The sequence below is a fragment of the Lissotriton helveticus genome, chromosome 1_1, assembly GCF_964261635.1.
Source record: "Lissotriton helveticus chromosome 1_1, aLisHel1.1, whole genome shotgun sequence".
Taxonomy (NCBI): Eukaryota; Metazoa; Chordata; class Amphibia; order Caudata; family Salamandridae; genus Lissotriton; species Lissotriton helveticus.
This window is the reverse complement of record NC_136057.1, coordinates 1046657062-1046680668: the sequence shown is the minus strand read 5'-3', so window position 1 is coordinate 1046680668 and position 23607 is coordinate 1046657062. Positions and strand designations below refer to the sequence as shown.

At 45.4% G+C, this 23607-nt stretch overlaps 2 protein-coding genes across 4 annotated transcripts in view; both read left to right on the top strand.

Moving 5' to 3' along the window:
• Positions 1-23607, top strand: part of LOC144820365 (arylsulfatase A-like) — a 317042-nt gene that overhangs the window by 68532 nt on the left and 224903 nt on the right. For all 3 annotated transcript variants that reach the window (XM_078677927.1, XM_078677928.1, XM_078677925.1), the window contains one exon: positions 11573-12116. In XM_078677927.1, the coding sequence (XP_078534053.1) occupies positions 11887-12116 (230 nt within the window). In that variant the 5' untranslated portion in view covers positions 11573-11886. The remainder of the gene's footprint in view (positions 1-11572; positions 12117-23607) is intronic.
• On the top strand, positions 17273-19785 carry LOC144777874 (TSC22 domain family protein 1-like). Its single transcript, XM_078659298.1, is given in 2 exon segments — positions 17273-19396; positions 19398-19785. Coding segments are annotated over 2 exon segments (2238 nt in total). The 5' UTR covers positions 17273-17546.

The window sequence follows — 23607 nt, the reverse complement described above, 5'->3', positions numbered from 1 at the left end:
CCTTGATGTGGTTCGGGCCCTCCCTCCGAATTATGTTTTGGTAAGGCAAGATCGGATGGATGGACGAGGAGGAGGGATCGCCATAGCACATAAAAAATCTACAAACTGTAGAATAGAGAGAGTCCTTATCCCGGGGTCAGAGTGTATGATGTTCTCTATCACCCTCTCCCCTACATGCTCGCTCTCAGGCCTCTTGGTCTACAGACCTCCAGGACCGACTGGACAGTTTTGTGAAGATCTGTTAAGTTCAGTCACTAATCTATCCTGCAATACCCCTAATTTTACGGTGCTGGGAGATTTCAACATTCAGCTAGATAAATCAGATACCTCAATTTGCCAGAATTTGTTGACAGCGTTAAACACAGTCCAACTTAGACAAATTGTTCATGGCCCCACGCACAAAGCAGGACACACCCTGGATCATTGTTACACTAATCTAAACACGCTTGGGTTTATGAATAATACCTCAATTCCATGGTCCGATCATTCTCTTATGTCCTTCTCCCTTACTCGCCAGGAACAGATAGGCCAGGCTTGTTTTGTAAAAAAATACAGACGTCCCTGGTCTAAATTAGTAACTGAGGAATGGACACTCAACCTTTTAGAAACTGTACCTGAAACCAGTAATTGTCCCTCAGACGCTAACGACTGTTATAACCGTTGGCTTGAGGATTCATTGAATCAGACCCTACCTAAGGTTGGGCTTTCCCATCGTATCGGAGCAAATAAAAAAGCCTGGTACACTCCAGAGCTTAGAACCCTTAAACAACTCTGTAAACAGAAGGAGAGGCTCTGGAGAAAAGACTACCAACAAAACAGTAAGGATATCTATAGGACTGCCCTTCGCAACTACAAAAAATTGATTAAATCCACTCAATCTAACTATTACCAGGAAAAAATCTTTTCTGCCTCAAGCTCCTCTATGGAAATCTTTAAAATATTCAAGTCCTTGGTTACTCCACCTATTCCCACTGCCGATCCCAGTCTTGCATATACTCGCTGTAGAGAACTAGCTAATTTTTTTGTCTCAAAAATAACAGACATCTATTCCACTTTCCATGATATACCATGTATATCAGCGGCACCCCCTAGTTCGGAGGTGAATCTCCTTGAGACATTTCCTCCTCTTGATTGTCTTGAGGTTCAATCACTTTTGAGTAACCTTAAATCAGGTTCACCAGCTGATGTAGCACCCCCCACCATGCTCAACCTGGTCTCTGATGTTGTGGCCCCGGTGATTAAGGAGGTGATTAATACCTCACTCTCAGCTGGGGAAGTCCCCCTTCACTGGAAACACGCAAGAGTGAAGGCATTATTGAAAAAACCCAACCTCAATCCTGATTACTGGGCGAACTATCGCCCTATCTCTTTGCTGCCCACAATTAGCAAACTTACTGAAAAGTATGTTAATTCCCTGATTTCCAACCATCTGGAAACCCATAATCTACTCCATCCTACCCAGACCGGATTCAGGTGCAAACAAGGCACCGAAACGGCGCTGCTGGCTGTCATTGAGGAAGCAAGAAGGATTGTAGATGAGGACAGTTGTGCAGCCATACTATTATTAGATCTCAGCGCGGCCTTTGACACCGTTAATCACTCCATTCTGATTCAAAGGTTGGGTGATGTGGGTGTCACTGGACCCGCGCTGAAATGGCTGCAATCTTTCCTCTCCGACCGGACTTTCTCTGTATTTGAGGACGACATCTGTTCTCCACCTGTGCATCTTCACTGTGGCGTTCCCCAGGGGTCATCCCTCAGTCCAACATTATTTAATATCTATAGGAGGCCTTTGGCTGAGGTGGTGTTACCCTGGGGAGTGCAACTAGTGACGTATGCTGATGATACGCAGCTCATCATCACCCTTTCTGATCAGATGTCTCCCTATGATAAACTTACCTCCTGCCTCAGCACAGTTCGTGAGTGGATGGATGCCTCCTTTTTGAAACTCAATGGAACAAAGACAGAGATCATGATGTTGGGGCATGATGCTCCATCAACGGTGGACGGATGGTGGCCTACTACTTTAGGACACCCCCATACCCCCAAAAAGGAAATTAAAAGTCTAGGGGTCTGGCTAGACCCAGCTCTTAACTTTTTGGTACAAGCTCAGAAGGTTGCAGCAACCTGTTTCGCCCTGATGAGATCCCTTAGGAAAATTACTGAACTGCTTCCGTTCGAAGCAAGGCGGATATTAGTCCAGGCCCTGATCCTAACACGTCTGGACTACGCCAACGCGGTATATTTAGGTGCACCACTGGGGACATTCAGGGTCCTTCAGATGGTACAGAACTGTGCTGCCCGGATGCTTCTAAAGATACCGCGTCGAACTTCCGCTAAACCAGCACTTCAACAACTCCATTGGCTGCCAATACAACAAAGGGTTGAATTCAAGGCGATGACCATTGTTCATAAAGCCTTTTTCAAGACAGGTCCTGGTTTAATCCAACCTCTGTTCTGCCCTTACCAAACCAATAGGACCTTGAGATCCAGTAGTAAGAATCTTCTGACAGTCTCACGAATAAGGAGAATCCGCATGGGCGGCAGACGTTTTTCTGTCCAATCAGCTAAACTCTGGAATAATCTGCCGGACTCTATTCGGATGGAAGAGAACCACACTAGGTTTAGAAAAATGTTAAAAACCCTCCTTTTTCTGTAATCTCTCGGGTGATGAATTGGTGTACTGCAGCGCTGGGATGCCTCCGGGTAACCACGCGCTATAGAAATGAGTATTCATTCAAATGTTTTGGTTGAAAAGTGTTCCTCTTGAGGAACTTGTTTTCATTTAAAAAATGACCTTATTGTGAATTTCTTAACATTCCACAATAATAAGCCGATTCTTGCCGATTTAGTCTAATCTTGTTGAAATTTTGGTCCTCAATATTTTTTATTAAACAATATTTGGTGGAAAGAGCCATGCTTCGAATGTTGGCTTGTAGCAAGTTCTAGAACTTGGCAACTTGTACTGAGAGCTCAGTGCCTCATATGGATTTCCTATGATATGGTGGTATAAAAAGTGGTAAACATTTTACTTATAACTACTGGTAGCCCTACATACCTTATTCCTTCCAGGTGACCAAAAGGTGCTCCTGTGAACCCTGCACCTGCTAGGGACTAGACAGCTGTGCACCTTATCGGCCTTATGCTTTCCAGGGACCCAAATAATTTCATTGTGCTCCTCTGATCACCTACACGCCTGCTACCAGTGTGAGGTCTAGTTTAAAACAGCACTTTATACTACATTCATTTTCGGGGCTAGCCACGTTTTGTAATGCTAGGACATGTCTGCTTAACCCGCAGGCTCGGACACAAATATTTTAAATATGTATATTTTTTTCATGTATTAATACTTTTTAAATGCTCACTTGCTTACATTGTGTTTTTTTCATAGTGAATTTTGTAATGGTTTTAATTAATAATACAAATCAAGATAGATATAGGTACTGGTAGCCAGTGGACTGATTGCAGGACTCCGGTACTTGGGTGAAGAAAGAGGAGAAGGCTTGCAGCCGCGTTTTGGATGAATTATATTTTGAGTATGATGAATGTGGTTGGGCCAAGTTATAGGCATAGTCAAGCTTGGAGATTAGGAGTGAGGGGATGGCTTGCAGTTACAGTTGGTACCCAAGGTGTTAGAAGATGCGACGCAGTGTTTTCATTGTGTAACAGGCACTCTTTGTGACATTAACATGTGGTATCAAGAATATGTTTAAATCCACCCTTACACCAAGGTTTCTGATTTCTCTTGATGTGGTTGGAGGGACCTTGAGTTCCTTGGGCTATATAGTGGTAGACTGTTATTTTTGCCATTGTCCGCAGGTCATCATTTCTGTCTTTGCAGTGTTGAGTTTTAGATGGCTTCCCACTACCTCCAACCAAAGTGTGTAGATCTGCAAATAGGGTGGCAAAATAAGAGAATTGCTAGTATTCAAACTCTGATCCAATACGAACCATGGCATAATCAGGTAGACTTATCAGAGCACTTATATAAAGAGGTTGCAGCCATAATTTGTCGACGCACTGTTTGGCACCAAAGGGAAAAGTGGATTTGTTTTACAGAACAAGATTTATTAAATGTTCTTCCGCATGGACACGAAGATGTTTTATTAAATTCCACACCCTAGAGTTCACTTATCAACTTTCACATCAGCTTCTCACACCTAACACTGTTGTGTACCTCAAGGGTCAATCATATCCCCTCAATTATTTAACATCTACCTAACCCCCTTATTTAATCTAATTGAATCATTCAACCTCATGTTGCAAGTATGCACACGACACCCACATCATTTAAACAAAAGTGGATGACCCGACGACCTCTACAACTCTAATCTGGAGGACTGCCTTTACACCATAAACACATGGATGATGGATAACAATAGTTCCAGGGAACTATTTGAGTCAGTGCAAACCTACAAAATTACATGTTTTAGGGGTTTACACCAGCTCCTCTTTAATCTTTTCCCATACTGAGATAGGTTGCAAACTTACTCCTGACAAGGTCAGGAGTAAAACTTCTAGGGTTGGGGAAAAAGGGGTTGAGGGAAAGTGAACTTATAAACGCTCAGTAGATTTTCAAATGAGCAAATATTCACATGCATAAGTCTTCGTGCTAAAATGCAGTTGACAAATATTTAAAAGGAGTCCGGTTTCCTGGCCTACTTCTGTAAATATTTGTGGATTCGTCAACGCTATACATTTGCACTAATGCAAGCAAGGACATATACCACAGGAGTACTTTTGTAACTTTCTTTAAGAATTGGGCCCCAAATTAATGTTGACGTTACCCGAGACCTTTTGTATTTATTAAAATTCTGTGTCTCTATCGATCTATCGGCTGCACCGGTATGGAATTCCTATAGCCCTACGCCCAAGACATATTGTTTAGAGTCAAGGGCAACAAGTTTTCAAGTTTATTTTGTCTTTGGGACAAGTAGGCCCAACCCTCCGCAGAGCAAACCCTTTTGCTGCCAGTTTACAGTGCCATAATTGTATGGATCAATGTAGGGCATTGTCTGCAATTATGGTAATATTTGTATCCATATGTTAATGCTGTTCGAACCCGAGGAGCAGGGGCATTGGGGATTTTGGTGTGGGTGGGTTGGGGTAGTCTGGTTGCAGCTTGGGGTTGTAGGGTAGTGGTATTGTCTGTTGGTTGGAATGGGTGTTGAGGGTTCTAGGGGAAGGTGCAATTAGTGATCATACGTTTGCGCATTTCCTTGGTTTTAACTGTACTTTTGCCATGTGAATTTGTGTTTGTTAGTACTTTGTGTTGTTATTTTTGAGTGGTATGTTGTTTTTGATAGGTTATGTGGTGTAGGTGTGGTGGTTTGTTTTGATGTTGGGGTTATGTGATTGATTGGGGATGCTTTAATAGTAATTATGGTTACTAATTGAATGTATATGAGGGGTATGCAATTATTATAGACCGTATTTAGGGAGTAGTAACGGATAAAGCTGTTGTAACTGTCTGGTTGCTTACCTGAACTTCCCATGGTGGAGATGCAGTATTTCTGACCCTAGGCCCTTTCCAGACCCAAACTGATAGCACCTTTTACCTAGATCCCCTAAACCTTAGGATTACATAGCCCTAGTAATCACGTGACCCAGGTTATCTCTAACCCTGAGTCCTAGGTCCAATAGGAACACTAACCATAGGAATCGTTAGGAGGCCAAGCCCTAACCCCTACAGCCAATTGGAACCCTAGCCCAATCAAACAATAGGAGGTCCACTTCAAAATCAGTGGGGCAATTGGAAACCTAGCCCTAGTAGGCATCCTATCTGTATGAACCGATAGGATGCCAAACCTTAAACTGTACAACCAATGGGGCCCTAGCCACCAATAGTAGGCAATGCCCTAAACCCTAGAGCAAATGGGAATAGTAGCCCTATGAAACAATCTGCGGCCAAGCCCTGAACCTTCGATCTAATTGGAACCTTAGCCCTAGGAATCAATAAGAGGCCGAGTACTACAACCAATACGAATACTAATGCTAGGAACCAATACGAGACCAATAACTAAACCTTACAACCAATAGGAACACTAGCCCTTTGGACCAGTAGGAAACCAGGCCCTATGCCCTACAACCAACTCTAGCCCGATAGAGCAGGTGACTTTAAATTTAAGGGATTATGCAGGTGGGAGGGAAGATGAATGCCTGCCTAGATGACTCTGGGACAATGCCCAATCAATTGGCCCACAATTGGTGAGCAGAGGGGCAAGGGAGCTGCTGCTCAGCCCACAATCTCCTTGGTTGCCGACTGTCTCAACACACGCTATACAGTTCCTGTTGAACACTGCGGGTAAGGCCTAATTTAAAGCCAGTAAAAACATGCTATCATTCACTTGAAGATCCTTCTCTTACCACTTCCAAAGCAACTGCTAAACAGACTCCCAAATATAATTTAACACACAAAACAGATGAAGTGTTCTATATACACCTAAGCTAGGTTTTGAATCAACCTTTTATCTTTTTTGTTTGTCTTTTAGAGAGGGTTACTCTTTTGACATTTAAGTACCGTTAAAAAAAATGAAAGTTATGCAGGCATGCACACATAAACAGCAGATTAAAATGTGAAATTGCCCAGCAAAAGCCGCCTGCTCTTACCAACTTTCCATGACCTTACTTTCTGGGCTGCTCACGGTTCCCAAACTGGGGGGCACTGAATTAAGATGTCTATGTTGTGATTCCTTTCCTAAACTGTTGTGCAGAGGGTGAAGGGGGCCACTGCTTAGCTCACAATCCCCTTGGTTGCAGACTGGCCCAACAAACACTTTTCACTCCCTTTTCAACATTGCAGGCAAGGCTCTCTTCTTTCATGCGTAGTAGTCGCAAACCTAGTTATTTAGGCAGACTTGAAGCACAGTCTTGTTGCATAGACCCATAGTGGGAGCAGCCATGTCTGCCTGTCATCTCACCGGGGTTAAGGCTAAATCTAGATCATGGTAGCCCTCCTGCCTGCTGTTTTTTGTGCTTATGTCAGATATACATTGATTTGTATGGAATATTTATTTTATTATTCATTGTTGTTGTTTATTATGTATTTCTTTTGGCTTGTCATGTCATGCTTCGCGGGCTGGGTTGTGATAATTGTGCCGAACTTGGGAGCGGAAGGAGGTACCTTGACGCCCACAATATACACACTCCACTTTCCTCCATTTGGAGGTGGACTTGGCATGCTTGCATGCATGGTTAATTTGTCAATTATATGGCACCCGTCAAGCTCATGACCTGGAACGTGAGTGGATCCATACTCCGTCACGTTGGTATCTTATTTATTCATATTTGAAGCGTCACCAGGTCCAAATATTACTGTTACAGGAAACACACTTGCATGAGTCAGAACTACAGAGGCTACGCAGGCGTTGGAGGGGTCAACTGCACGTGACGGGTTATTCGGCGTTTGTTCGAGGGGTGTTGGTGTGGGGAAAGATGGGCACCCCTTTTCGAGTGGTAGACTCCCTCATTGACACAGAAGGCAGGTACGTCATAGTTAAAGGTACTTTGGATGGGAGGCATATATTATTGGCCTCGCTCTATGCACCAAACAGAACATGCCGCCGTCCTGGAACTGATCTCCCTTAAATTGGCAGGATTTCATGACATTCCCTTGATACTGGGTGGGGATTATAATAGTGTATTAGATGTATTGTTAGCTAGATCTCCCCCTCCCCCCCTACCTGGCACGTCCACACACACTGCAGCAAGGGCGTTAAATCACTGGGCTACACATTGGCGCCTGTCGGATGCATGGCGACACCATAACCCGCCTTGACCGATTCATGGTGTCCAATGATCCCGTGTATTTTAAGATCATCTTATATGGGGGGGGGACACTCCGATCATAATCCACACATAGTTGAGGTGGGTTGTGAAGACGAGACGCCACCAACCCCCATGTGGCGGTTACAGCCAGATGTTCTACTAGATGCACCATTCTGAGACTCACTGGCCACTAGTGTGGCCCAATATTTTGATGACAATACGGGCACTGACTCGTTACGGCTGGTAAAGTGGGATGCCCTCAAAGTAGTATTCAGGGGACACTGCTTGGGGACACAGGCGGGCATCATAGTACAGCTGGAGAGACAGCTGGCGGATCGCGAAAAAGAAGAGACCGATGGGCCCGGGGACAGCTGGATCCTTGGAGGGAGAAGCATGCACAATTACTAGAGAGGCTGTGATTCCTCAACTATTCTGCACATTCTGCATGGACACACCACATGGGGGATAAAGCGGGTAAGCTGTTAACATGGCTCATCCGTCAGGAGGAGTCGCTGTCCCCCATCACATCAGTGCAAGCAGCTTTAGGAACCATAGTCTATACGCAACGTGGAATCCATGCTGCGTTTGTGGCCCATTATCAGGGCCTCTACAAATCTCGAACACAAGCCACACCCTTGGAGTTGCAGTCTTACCTAGAGCCACTTACTGGGAAGGAAATACATGAGAGCATATTCTCCTTATCCAACGGGAAATCGCCGGGGCCAGCTGGCTTACCAGCTGAAAGGCGTATGCGTATATATTGGTGCCACAATTGCTGAAAATGTATGAGGCTGCTCTCGATCTGTCTACGCTTGCGGATACGCAAAATGAGGCATAATTGGTCACTCCTGAAACCTGACAAAAAACCTGAGTCCCTGGGGTCCTATCGACCACTGACACTACTCAACACGGACTATAAAATATTTGCGCCATTGCTGGCTAGGAGGTTCTCATCATTAATGAAAACGCTGGTGCATCTGGATCAGAACGGTTTCGTACAAACCAGAAACACCTCCTTGAATCTCCGTTGGTTTTTTCGGGTACAACAATATGCCCTCCACAGATGGCCTTGCTCCGGATGCCTGGTACTAGATCTGGAAAAGGCCTTTTTTGGAAGGGCCTTACCTAGCGGCGGTACTCGAAAAGTATGAGCTCGGGGACCATTATTTTAGTATGATCCAGTTGTTATATCAACACCCTACCATCTGGATTCGTATAGGCAGGCTCATATCAGATCCTGTTAGAGTACGGCGGGGTACACGCCAGGGTTGCCCGATGTCCCCGCTGCTCTTTGCCTTAGCCATGGAGCCGCTGGTGATGCTGCTCCATAGTGGTGGTGAACACTGGGGCATACCGCTAGGAGACGGAACTCATGCAGTGTCACTGTACGCTGACAATTTATTATTATATGTCTGAGATATAACTGCCCTCCCCACATCTATAGAGGTCGTGTTGAAGACTTTTGAGGAGATGTCGGGCCTCCGAGTTAACTGGGCTAAGTCTGGAGTATACCCCTTTGATGCACGCATGGAGGAGTCGGACGTGTATATCAACGATTCACGTCTCCCGTGGTACCCTACCACCTTCCGATACCTAGGCTAATGTATTTATCGGACACCAGAAGATTTACTGGAAGGAAACTTAATGAGGGCGATCTCAGCGGTGCGAGCTCAAGTTCAGTTTTGGAAAACACTCCCGTTAAATGTTATGAGCCGAGTCCCACTGCTGAAGATGATAGTTCTTCCCAAACTGTTATATTATTTTTCAAATTTTCTGGTTTCTGTCTCAGCCAAAGTATTCCGTGACCTGGAGAGCATGTCCCAAGACTTTATATAGAATAAAGGCAGGCCACGGGTGGTGCTTTGGAAATGATATGCACCTGCCTGGCAGGGAGGGTTAGCAGTTCCCAACATGGAGCTGTACAATATAGCCGCTCAGCTGCAATGGGTAATGAAGTGGCTGAATGACAGCAGTCTAGACGACACGGCAACCTCGCAACAGCCGTGGACTCCTACTCAAATATGTAATCTGTTCCATCCTAAGGCCCCAAGACTGTCCCTACTACATTTAGGTTTAGCGTATAGATGTTACAGAAGAAGTTTACATCTCACTTGTTCGTCTCTTCCATATGCCCCAATAATATCACTCCTAGGGACACCAAGAGGGAGAACGGGTACTCCTGAGGAGGCACTCGCACATTGGCATGCGGCAGGTGTAGACACTCCAGTTGATATATATATATATATATATATATATATATATATATATATATATATATATATATATATATATATATGAATTCTCCCTCAACTTTTTTCACTGATTAAGGAAGGGATAGTTCAACTAGTTGCGGAAATGGACATATGTTTGAACATGTATATTCATCTATGAGAAGGATTGGGATGATGACATAAGGATTAATAAAATTGGATTACTTGCATAACACAAAGATAAGTTTATTTGTGAAGTTTATTTAGGTCCATCGGGACCATTCCAAGGGAGAGCAACTGGGGGACACTAAGCATTAGTTCTTGGTGCTACAAACATATTTGAAAAAATGCCCATTCTATCCGAAGACTTGATAATTAATTCCAGGAGACAGAGGAAGTTCTGTCAAATTCCTTATTAGCAGTTCTAAATTGGATGAACCACAGTTCCGTAAGATTAAATGGATCGAACACCGAGGTCCTTATTCTTGGCAGAAATAGCCTCGGGGTCCCTTCACTGTTGCCAGTTATCCTCAGACCTTCTCCAGCTGAGAGAGTCAAGAGTTTAGTTTTTTTTAAGTCCTTAATATGGTGCAACAAACAATGCAGTATTTGCAGCGTGTTTTCTTTAGCGTAAAGTCCTTTGGAAAGTCTTCCAATTCATTATCAGTGCTTTGAGAGCCCTGCTATCTATTTCAGCCATTCAGCACATCTGGATTATGCCAGTGCCAGCTACTTAGGACTTCTAACAGATCGCTGGGTAAGCTTCAACTCATCCAGAACTTTGCAGTTAGGACATTTTTTTAAACCTTGGTCAATTTGACATGGTATCCAACGCTCGCCGGACCCTTCACTGGCTTCCAGCTGAAAGAAGAGTACAATTTAAAGCTTTATGTTATTGCTGCAATGTTTTCAATGGTTGCTCCCAGGATCTATAGTTGTGGCAGGTATTTGATCGGATAAGTTACCGCTTTTAGTAATTCCTCTAATTTCTTGGGCAAGAGCGGGCCTTTCACTGCACGACAGCACGTGCTGCCCCGTTTTTGTAACGTTTGAGCTGGAAACCATTTTTTTGCTGCAATCTACAGATTATGCAGCAGATGATGGATTTTGTGGCAAATGTGACAAATCCATAATTCTGTGGAAAAAGCTGCAGCTGCAAACTCGCATAATTCCAGTGGCCCTGGGCTATGAACAACTCGATTTGATCAAACTTTGGACACACAAAAACATTAATGAGACATAATGTTGAAATGTGTAACTTTCCAAAACATCTCACAGAACTATGATACCAGAATGGACCTTGTACCTGTTGAAAATACTAATAACTGTAATACTGAGATTGTGAATTTGACTGTGCAGGTCCCCACTTTCTCTTAATCGCCCATATGGTTTCTGTTGACATTTTGATCCCACTACACCCTGCACTGCAGGGGTTGCTTGACACATCGTTCATAACTTAGCAACATCAATTTCGTCGATTTGTTCTGTATCTAGTACCTGCTCCTCTACTAATGTGTACCGTTTGCCTCCTACAAATGTTTTTAATGACTTTTGTACACCTCATTTTTAATGACCACTTTTGTTCTTTCTGCCAGGCTGTGGGATCACCTCCACTTCTTGAAGAGTAATCTGCAGACCGCGTTCATTCGCCCATATGAGGAGCAGCTGATGCCCCTTCATCTAAAGCCATCCCATGCTGCCTCTCTTCCAAGACCTTTCCAGCACCGTCCCTTTCAGGACATCACGAGCTGCTTCCGTTCACCTTCTTTGCAGAACAATTTTCCTTTGTAATAGAGGGCGTGCAAAGATCAGTCTTGTGTTAACCTGCTATTAGCGATTACCAAAAGTGCTGTAATCAGAGTGCACTTCTTTATTCCTGTCTGGTGGAACCTGTGCTTTTATTCATGAGATGGCGGCAGCGATGGCAGCTCAGCAATTTCTCCTCTTGTGTCTGGTACTGGTGTGCACCACAGCTAGGCCACCAAATATTGTGTTGATTTTTGCCGACGATTTGGGTTATGGTGATCTGGGTTGTTATGGTCACCCTTCCTCTTTGACCCCAAACCTGGACAAGTTAGCAGCTCAAGGACTGAGGTTCACTGATTTCTACACCAGCTGCTCAGTGTGTACCCCCTCCAGGTATGTACCTTTGCACTCCTGCTCACCTCTCATTACTATAAACACAAGTTGCCTAATAATGTCCATATGGCTTCCTGAATTTGTGCATGTTTGTCAAGTGTGAGTGTTAGCCTTATTCCCTTCGGGGAATTTTTTATGTGTTCAAGTTATCCTCAGACACGATCACGTTCTACCTTAAAATGGAAGGATGTAAAGTTCCAGATGTGTAAACACGTGAACTTTAATGGTTTCTCAGTCAGTTATGTTTCCAGTAAACAATTACATTGATTTGCAGTAGCGAGCAGTTGGCTTCAGTGACCTAAGATGTTTAAAGGCATGAAGGTACCTGAAAATAAACCTGTTCTTTATGGGGTATTACTGGGTCAACGTGCTTATGCTTAGCGTTTTTTAAGCTATACTATTGTAACAGCCTATATTTTTTGCATCGTCTTAGGTGATGAAATGTCTTTTACCAGGCATCATTAACCGGTTTTTCAGGCTGTAGATCTTTGGAATTGGGCACCAGATGTTGTGTGGTGTTTTTTCACATTTTTTCACATTTTCTTTTAGCATATTTGTGTATTTTTTGTATTTTTTCCAGAGAAAGCGAAGTCAGTGCCAAGACACAGTCTCTCTGAGGTCCGTGTAGGTAAAGAGAATATCTTTGCTGGTCATGTAACCAAAAAGAATAAAACGCGACCCAGTAATTGTCAATGTGTTATAAAGCAATTTGCTAGGGGTATGTTTCTGTAGCCTATTTCTGGATGACATACTCCTGCATATTCCACATTGCTACCTTTTGTATCCAACTCTACTTTTGACCTATTGCACTGAAGTTTTTCACTATGCCTTCTGTAAATTAGTTGTGTGTCCATGGTTATTGCTCCAACCTAATGTTCACTTAGACATATTGTAACGAATTTCCTAACCTCTTCTCAAGCTCAGTGTAAATCACATGTAGCAACTGGGATATTAAACAAAATACAAAAAATATATGTTTTAAAAGGTACAATGTATAATCTATAAATTAATATAGAATAAATGATGAGTTTCCCTTGTGTGCAGTGAGCGCCTTAATCTAATCCAATTCTTTTTTTAACTGGAGAAATTAGATTGCCTTGTTAAAGTCTCGAACTGGAACTTTTCAGTAGTTGTTACTAAAGAGAGGTGGTCATGTCGATTTAACTCTATGCTGCTCGCCCGCACAAGGGAGCTGATGGCTAGAGGTCCCACAGATTAAGCATAAGTACATAGATAAGTGCTTCATTATCATAATAAACATATGCTTTATATTTTATAGTAAGCGTCTCCGTCTGGGCCAAAGAAAGAAAATACTGAATTTATTCTGTCTTCCTCTCCAGGACAGGCAATAGCCATCAGCATTGCTAAGCAAAATAGAAACTTACTACTAATGTTGCCTCAATAACATGTGCAAAAATGATGTTAATAAAAAAAAAGCCTCACACAAACCTAGTTTGCATAGCCTTGGAAAAGGTCAACAGGCCTGATGAATCTGGGCTGGATACCTTCTTGTCAGGAAAGTGATGACTGGGAGGATCATTTATACCATGGCAGGAGCCTGTCTGCCAGCTGGTGCACTAGGTAACAGAGGCTGTGACCTCTGCTTCACTTGAGGGGAAGCACCCACTATAGTCAGCTATTCCCGCCTGCCTGATCTCTATGCCTTCAGTTTGCAGCAGGCACAGCAGATGCACTTTTGAGAATACTAGTGTGAGCAAGCCCATGATTTTTATTCAGCATCTCTCTTTAATTTTCAAATGTACCTACCAATGCTGGACTTTGTTACCCTGTTTCTGAAAAGGAAAACCCCAAAAACCCAGTCAAACATTAGGTTTTCTGCTTATATTTCAGGGTCATTTAATGTTGTCTTGAACGGTGGTCATGCAAAGTCAATGACACTCACCTAACCTAAAGAGGGTAGGAAACCAACACAATGGTGGTCTAGAGGTGACTGGGCAGTCGGATCAAGGGTTTCTGACAGCTCTGTCATCTGAAACCCTGGGTTCCTCCACATCTTAATGAGACTGCGGGGGGGCTGTGAGACTGGAGGAAGTGACAACTGCTGTTTTTAGGCACATACATCACCGCTAAATTAAAAGGTTATGAAAATAATACAGAGGCAGCTCTTAAGGCATGTCTTAACTGTAAATTACAAAAGAATTGTAGTGTGTGAAGTTCGATTTTCATTGCTAGCTCAAATGATTTGAGGTCACTGGGTACCAAAAACATACCAGGGTTTCGAGATCTCTATCATGTCACAGTCCTGAAATCCCTATATTTGGAACACTTTGGACATCCAGGGTCTGTACTGTTGTGTAGTTCCCACTAATCCATAGGATCTGTGCGTTTGTTGGACAACATGAACTTTGGGTGAGGTGGCTAGACTGATTCCAGGCACCCCGCAGGATATGTTGGTCTAGAGACCAGCTAGCTCACGGTGCCTCTATAAGCCCCCTAACTTGAACAGGGTGCAAATGGTTTTCTGGCAACCACTCAACATGACAACACTGACCGCTCTGGGATCGTGGTAACAGATCAGAACGCTTCCTCTCAGTCACTCGTGCTCCTTGCTCTCAGAGAAATATACAGAGAATACAAAATGGGAGGTTTTTAATAGCTTTATTGAACCAATGTTATTCTTGTATAAAATACATGTGCTGTGATAATCAGTAGACAGATGCAGATGAAAGTGATTACAAGCACAAAGAGAGTAAATAGCAGCTATAGTTCCACCATAGTGCTAAGACAGTGTATATATTCAGGCATATGAAAGAAGGTAGTAATTCGGAATACTCCTACTATGTGAACCCTATTCTGTGTGTACCTAGAGTGTATGTAGGTGTGAAGCCAAGAACCCTTCCCCCCCCCACCCCAAGGGATGATCCAACTCCGTTGCCTGGTGAGAGAGAATGTAGGACCCCGTCTTGGTCACAAACTGGACACCCTTCATGGAGATGTCAGACTGCTGCATGGTGAAGTCTCAGCATGCAAGGATCCTCGGTGTCCGCTGACCCGCCTCCTCTGCTAATCATATGAGATGCTGATTATTTATAATAAAAAGCATCCTTGCGATGTATGTATATATTAGCAATGTTATGGATATGCGTATAGTCCTTTCGCCCCGTGGATGAAGATAGAACAACATTTGTGTGTAAAGGCCTAGTACATGGTGTTCGAGGCATTGTGACAATGTAAGGCAAAGCCAGATGAAAAAACAGAAGCATTTTTAGAGAAACAAATCCAACACTGTCACACATGCGAATATTTAGAAAAGATCACTGCAGTCATGTTATTGTGCAGAAAGAGGACAATGTAAGAAAATGTGCAGCTAAGTTACATGGGCCTAACCTGGTCACATAACAGTACCACAAAAGTGTCTCCTTAGTTAGCTGCCCCTGCGACCCAGTCACCTGCAGAGCTAGATGTCAGCATTCTGTCGCTATTTTGGTAATTGGGGGCAGTGGTTGGTGTGCTTTTTCCACCCCTAAAATTGGGATAATAGACCAATTTTGCCACAGGATTCAAATTATAGTCTCACTGCAACGTCTGCCCAATCTTCGAAAAGCAAGTCATTTAAAGGGTAGAGCTGAGCTGCTAACACTACAATTGAGGCCCACAATTACCAATCCCGCATCATATGGTAATTGCATGCACTGTTATAAGAAACTCTTGGTGGCTTATCCACCTTCCGGTACTGCATCGAGAAGGATTGTAGTGTTGTAATGACGGTTGTGGAAAGTGTTTATGGGTAATTTTGAAGAGAATACAATAATTGGGGCAATGCGATCATTTTGAATAAAGCAACCCCCCCCTATAACTGATAGATGACGTTTTCTCCAAGCATCCATGCTTTCTGTGAGGTTTTGCAAAAGTGGGGCGCAGTTAAGGTTCCAGCATTTTAGAGGTCATCTGACATGTGCACACCCAAGTAATTAAAATGATTAACCTTTTTTTTTTACTGCAAATAATCTTGCCTCCCCATGAGCTCCTCTATTACTAACTGAACAAATGTGGTCATTTCCTAAATCACTTTGAGACTGGAAGCCTAGTTCTATACTTTGTGTATATGCATAAGTCATGGGACAGGTAGCATAGGGTTTTGAACTAATAGCAACTTATGCAAATAAATTGCAATGCTGCCCTCATATCCCCCTTTCTACCCAATTACCAAACCAATGCATTGCACCTCACCCGCTCAATGAGTTGCTGTATGACCAAAGCAAATAGGAGGATGGCACAGGGGCCAACGCTGTCTAGTTCTTCACTCTATATGGAAGGGTTCAAGGAGCACTGAATTGACAAGGACTCGTGCCAAGGGTGCGGCATATATCAGTTTTACACAGGCCCGGTAGTGGGGGCCAAAATTCATTCTCTCATGCACCAGTACCTGGTGAAGAAAGGGGACAGTTCACCGAATCATAACCTTTTACAAACTCCACCAGTACCACAGCAGCTGGCTCTCAGATGTACCTAATGTGCGCTATTGCCACCTGCAGTCGTGACCTGAAAGAGTGCTGCATCCCTACTACCTGGGATTCACTCATTTTGGCACCGGGTGATTAACGATTGCATCACTTTATCAAACTTTTAGCTAGGGCCTTTGCAAGAATTTTCACTTCTATATAAATTTCGACAGATTGTTCTGTTTGAGGTGCATTCAAGTGGGGATTTGTCGGGATTAGGAATAATGGTAATGGTGGCGCCACATAGATCTGTGTAATGCACCCGTTTGAAGTGCTTTTTAGGTTTTGCCTGGCGAAAAGATGCGCTCTGCGCATCTTTTTCGCGCAGGCGAAAACCTGATGAGAACTGTAGTGGGGTTTGGGTCGGCCCTCGTCATTTATTGGCTGGCTCCATAAATGGAGCCTAGCCATTGGACGAGGGGCCTGTCCGTCAATGCCGGACCAGATTCGGGGGCGTTCCCGCGATTCTTTGGCTTTTGCCGACGTCACGCGACGTCAGCCGAAAGCCGGGAACGCCCCCGAATCTGGTCCGGCCGGGCCGCAGGCAAGCCGGAAGTCGGCGCCGGTCTTTCTATGCCAGGAGAAAGGAGTGCGGCTGCCAGCGAGGCCCCGGTGCAGGAGAGCCCCGCCCGCGGCACCCGAGAAGAGAGCCCAGGCCCCGGCAGAGGAAGGACACCGCATGCGCGCCCGCCATCTTGCTCGCCCCTCCTCCTAGCTGCCCGGCTGCCGGTGACCCAGCATCCCCGTGCCTGACCAGCAGCAGGAGAGAGCCCGGGAGCGGAACCCGAGGCACGGCAACATGCAGCTGCCGCCGCCCGGCCACCAGTGATGGACCTGCTCTGCTGTGCCGCCCCGTCGCGCCTGAACATCTCCCCCAGCCGGACCTCGGCTCTTTCCCTGTGCCCCGGCCGCCCGCAGCCTACTGCGGCCTCTTAGTGCAGGGGCGACCCGCCCTCTCCGGGACACAATGCAGCAGCAGCCCGAGGCCCCACCTGAGGTGAGGAAGATGGCGCAGCCGGCGCCCGCAGTGCCCAGGAGGGGCAGCGCCGCGGGAGCCGCCTCGGGTGGCCAGCTGAGCTTGGACGAGCCGCTGCTGGGCCCGCAACCCCCGCAGAGCCTGGGCCTGCAGCCCCCACTTCAGACCACTGGGCCCAAAAAGAAGAGTGGCTTCCAGATGACCAGTGTGACCCCGGCTCAGGCCTCGGCCAGCCTGAGCTCTAACAACAGCATCGCCGAGGACACGGAAAGCTACGACGACCTGGACGAGTCACACACCGAAGAGCTGTCCTCCTCTGAGATCCTGGACGCCTCCCTCTCCCGGGCTACGGACCTAGGTGCGCCGGGGCGCAGCTCATCCGAGGAGACCCTCAGCAACCTGCAGGAGGCCGACACACCCGGGGCGCTGTCCCCCAACCAACCGCGCCTGCCCGGCCTGCCCCCTCCTCAGCCTCATCCGCTGCTCATCAATGGCATTGCCGGGCCCCTGCACCCCGAGCCCCTGCAGCCTCCTGCCGCTGGCCTGCCCGGGGGCATGGCTGGAGTGAACGTTAACATGATGAACAACCTCCCTGGAGCTGTGCACGTAGCCCCCCATCCGGCCTCCGGGGGCTCCATCGCACAGGTGGCGCAGGCGGTGGCGGCCGCCACGCTGGGCTCGGCCGTGGGGCAGCAGCCGCAGACTCAGCCCCCTCCCCCCGCAGCTGCCGCCACGGCGGCGGCCACATCACGGTTCCGGGTGGTGAAGCTGGACTCTAGCTCTGAGCCCTTCCGCAAGGGCCGCTGGACTTGCACCGAGTACTACGAGCGGGAGCAGCCTGTGGAGGCCCCTCACAGGGTGGTGGAGAGTGTGAGGCAGGCGGCCGAGGAGAGGGACAGCACCAGCGAGAGCTCGGCCAGCAGCACTCTGAGCCACTATACGGAGAGCGCTGGCAGTGGTGAAGGCACCGGCCTGCAGCAGGGGTACTCGGAGCCCGGGGCTCAGTGTGCCAACTTGCCAGCACAATCGCACCCGCCTGAAGGCGGCTATGGACAGCAAAAGCAGAGCTACCAACCTCCATTGAACCCTTCGGCTGGTCATAGTATGGGGGCCGTGCCTTCACTGCACCAACAGCCCCCCTATTCACAGCCTGTGCAGACTCTACCCCAGCAGCTCCACTATGCAGCCCAGCAGCAGATTCCCTCCGCCCTCATCCCTCAGAGCCATGCCATGTCGGCTGCTCAGACTACTGTTACAGGGAGCGTGGCTGATTACTTGCAGCACCCCCATAAGCTGCAGACCACGGTAGTGTCAGGACAGCCAGGGCTAGCGGCCCCCGGTCACAATCTGTCGGCACACATGCAATCCACAGCTGCACAATCCACAGCCTCTGCTATGACTGCTGCACATGCACCCACGATGATGCCCACGTCAGTGGCCAGCAGTCAGAGTGTGGCCCAGCAAATAAATCTTCCCCCCGCAACGCCTGTCAGTCACAGCTTGGGTCAATCCTTAAATCTGCCCACTGTGTCGCAGTCCAGTCATAATGTGGCAGTGGGTCAGCACTTGAATCTGCCCTCCACGGCGCAGCAAGCACCAACAGCTATTAACCAAGGAATTCCCTCCGTTATGCAGCAGAGTGCCCCCACTCTGGCTACACCTCTCCTGCAGCCGCTTCAGCCCCAGGGGGTGCCGATGGGCCCTCAGGGTCTTCCTCAGCAATTGGTCATGGCAGCGCAGAACGCCCCCGTTTCCGCAAAACCCCAGGGTCAAGGATTGGAACCCGTGCTTCAAGGAATGAGTAATCAGCAGATCCCGGCCGTCAGCCCAATTCCCCCTGCCTGTTAGCCAGATCAACTTGACAGCTTCTGCTGGTCTGGGCCCTGCACCTGTCATGTCCCAGCCCCCCACTGCACACAACGGGGCTCAGGGTGTTGCTCACCATCCTGCCAGTGTACCGGTGTCCCAGCACATGCCACACCAGATACCTCTAAGTTCTGCTCAGTTCTTTGCGCCATCGCTCATCCAGTCAGTGGCAAATCAGATCGCAGATGCAAGGCGTCTCATGGAGCACTCGGTGGCCGGTTTGCCGCAGTCAATCATCGCCGAAGGCATTTCAGGAATAGGCGGTTCATCTTCCTTGGAAGGGAGTGGTGGCAGTCTAGCGGGTCCTGGTCAGCTTCTTCCATTGAAGTCGTTACCTCTGGTCGATGGCGAGGATGACAGGTAAGGTCATGTGATGGCCTCTGGTGTACCCCTTCCCTTTCATAATTTGTTTGACTCGGTGATGGAGTGTCCTGTGACTTCGAAAACACTCTCCAGTACTCTCCTTTTGTACCTGCTGTTCTGTGCTTACAGTATTGGGTGGAATTGTGCATCTTGCTATGCATCAGGGTTTAATTTTGTAGATCTGAACCCTAATGTAATACTACTATGTTATAAAAGAATTATACACCGGTGAACTTTGGACAGCACTTTTTGGATGGCCTTAACTCCACTTAAACTGCATTTAGAAACTGTGTGTCTTAAAGCACACGTTTCCGTAACAGCAAAGTACTGCTGTGTGTTTGTGATGCGACACAAACTTTCAGAAGTAAAGTGCAATTTGGAGTTCATGTGTTAGATTGCAGCTCACATTTATTTAATGTATTTCTGTAGCGCAAACTTCAGCACATGGGCACCAGAACACTTTTGAACAATAAAAAAAGGAATGTGTTCACAACTGCAGTAGACGGAGAAGGTAATTTTGATATTCTCGAAGAAAGGTGAAGGCAAAGAAGAGTGGAGACCTGTCATAATTCTTGGTGGTGAATATTCCATGCTCACAAAACAGCTGAAGATGTGGTTTGATTTGATGTTAGTGTGTGTGGGGGCTTGCAGTGTGTTGGGGGCTTGCAGTGTGTTGGGGGGGCTTGCAGTGTGTGGGGGGGGCTTGCAGTGTGTGGGGGGGGGCTTGCAGTGTGTGGGGGGGCTTGCAGTGTGTTGGGGGGCTCGCAGTGTGTGGGGGGGCTCGCAGTGTGTGAGGGCTTGCAGTGTGTTGGGGGGCTTGCAGTGTGTTGGGGGCTTGCAGTGTGTGGGTGTGTGTGTGGGGGGCTCTGTGTGGGTGTGTGTGGGGAGGCCTCTGAGTGTGTATTGGGGGGGCTCTCTGTGGGTGTTTGTGTGTGTCATTTGCGAGAGATCAAGCTAGTGGCATTGTAAATGACAATGCTATTTATTTATGTTAAAAAAACATAAATAAAAATATTTTCAAGAGCAATGCCAATAGCTCAAACTTTAACAAAGGCAAAACCGTTGCATTGTAAATGCTTGTTCGAAAACTACTATCAAGTGGGGACCAGACTGGAGGTATTTCTCTTAATGTATTCCAGCAGAAACCCTTTAGGGCCCAGCTTCTTCTCTATTGTTACTGTGCAGGGTAGCAATCGGAAGGTATTTAACGACTGGGTTTTCTTATTGTAGGCAGGGTTGTTCCCCTTGGGGTACAGTGCCCTATAATAATTAACAAAGTGTTTGCTATCCCCAGGGTGTCTGTCTCATGCCCTAACAAGGGATCTGAATTTTTTTATACAATTCTGACTTCAGTTCCCCTGTTCGCTACCTAATAAATGAATTTTCAGGTATGGTCTCTAGCTTCATAAATTTTGTGTTGTGATATTACCCAGACTCACTTGGTTGACTGCAGAATATTGTTTTTTAAGCGATAATCAGCCCTCCTCTAGGTGAAGAACAGCATCCTTGTCTGTAGGTCTTTAAATATCTTTTCTCAAGTGAAATGATATATTGCTCTGAGGTGATATTTTTATTTTCTTTCTCTTTTGTCTTGCTGACCATATGGGAGATAGATTTTACCCAGATGAGTGCCTAACATAGTGTAATTTCAGAGGAGAGGTTGGGCTGCTACACAAAGGTAACTTGCACTTTTGAATACTTTTGCACTTTTATGGAAGTTTACTAGTTTTCGATATTCATAAAGTCAGAGTGTAAGTTGCTACTAAAAAGACTAAGGCAATAATAGCAAGTCCAGCACTTCACATGGAAAAACACTGGTACTGCAACACTCTACCATAGATAATAATGAAGGTAGGGACTTAAAATAAAAGCCCATAGGAAATAATGTTACATTTAAGTATTCCAAATATTAAAAAATATAAATAAATATAAGTTAATGTTAAAAAATATATAAGTAGCAATTACAATTTTTAAATAAAGTATTTTAATTACATTTAAAAATATAAAAAAATATGTTAATGTAAAAAAATATATAAATAGCATTTAGCATTTATTAATAAAGTATTGTAATAACATTTTGATTTACAAAAACAAATAGTGTAGCAATAAATTGTAAACGTTTTTATTTTTTCTCTAAGCTTCACCATGTGGAGTGAAAAATGTTTTCAACTCAACAATATGCATTAAAAATATTTGCATGTTAAGTAATACTGTAAATACACTTTAATAAATATGTAATATTTCTAACATTAATATTTATGTATATTTTGACTATTTAAAATAATTATATTTAACTTCATTTCTAATGGGGTTTTATCTGAAGTACCTGACTCCATTATTTTCTTTGAGAGAGTGTTGCTGTATCAGTGGTTGGACATGTGTACTGCTGGACTTACTACAAAGGTGTAACTCACTACAAAAGTGCAGTTTGTGTATACCAAAAAGTAGTAAACTTACTCAACAGTGTAAACTTACTCAAAAGTGCAGTTTGTAAATCAGTCCCCAAGTTTTGATTTAGATCTATTTCGTCCCTTGAGTATTTCCTGATTTTTTTATCTAGTAACCACCAGGCGTTTTCTCGCTATTGATCTCTAGCACCTCTGTGGGGGGCAGCCACGGTCACTTCTACATGGGAATGGTCTAGGAGACATCTATACAGGATATGAGAACCACGTAATTCGACGGCCAGAAGGAACAAGTGACCCAATCTGGAGTGGGCGTGTTGCATATATGAGAACACGTAAATTCTGTATTATCTAGGCACCCCACCCGGCAAACAATACTGACTCCCAATGAGGCCAACCATTTCAGCAGTGTTGTTATTCTTGTGTCCTGGCCATGATATTAGTGGTGTTCCACTGCAGATCCATTATTGTGTTAAAGTCACCCACTACCCCAGTCAATCCAGCCGGGTTGTCTGCGAACAGTTGGGTCGGGACATAAATACTTACCACCGTCCCTGGCTGCCTTTCGAACATCCCCATGATCATAACAAATTGCCCAAGGGCATCTTTATGGACTTCTGTAACTGCTAATGAAAAGAATTATGAAGAAGAATTTTTACCTCTGGATCAGAAGAAGCAGTTTCCTTGACATAAAACTTTCAGTTTTGCTTTGAACAGCAGCATGTATTTGAGTTGCATAGCTCAGAATTTTTGATTTACCTCATCGAAAGACTTCCTTTGTTGTTCTAGTACCAAAGCCGTGTAACCTGGAACGGTTAGGATTTTTGAGGAATTTACAACAAAGATACTTCTTCTGTTGTGCCATTTTGAGGATGATTTTCTAGCTCATGTAGTCAAGGTTCTAATTGACGTAATTCAAGATCCTGACAATTATAGAATGCAGTGGGGTGCCTAGTGGGGGATTTGCAGCCAGCTTTGTGGACCCTTTGTGTTATAAAGCAAGGGGAAAGTTCAGTGTCCAGTATCTATCTCCTGAACAATGCTACTAGGAACTGTTGAGGTCTAAGGACCTGCCAGGTCATCCGCAATTCCCACTAGTCATAAGTTGTTCTTTCAGTATGTTCCTCTGTATCTTCAGCTCCACAGTCAAGAATGACTGTAGTATCCTGAAATTTCTTGAGCTCTTTCGTGAGGGAGTATAGTTGGTCCTCCGCAGCCTAGATTCTGTTTTTGGCTTCTTTTGTGCTGCCTTCTAATTTCCAGAGGTCCTGCTGAAGTAAAGATACCTCCATACCTACTCCCCCCAATTTTTTCTTCGAATGCAAGTATAGAGTCCTAAATAGCCTGTTGCTACGACCCACCGGGGCTTTCCTTTAATTCAGTGTGTGGCAGCGAGTGGTGTCAATTAAGTTCCTGGG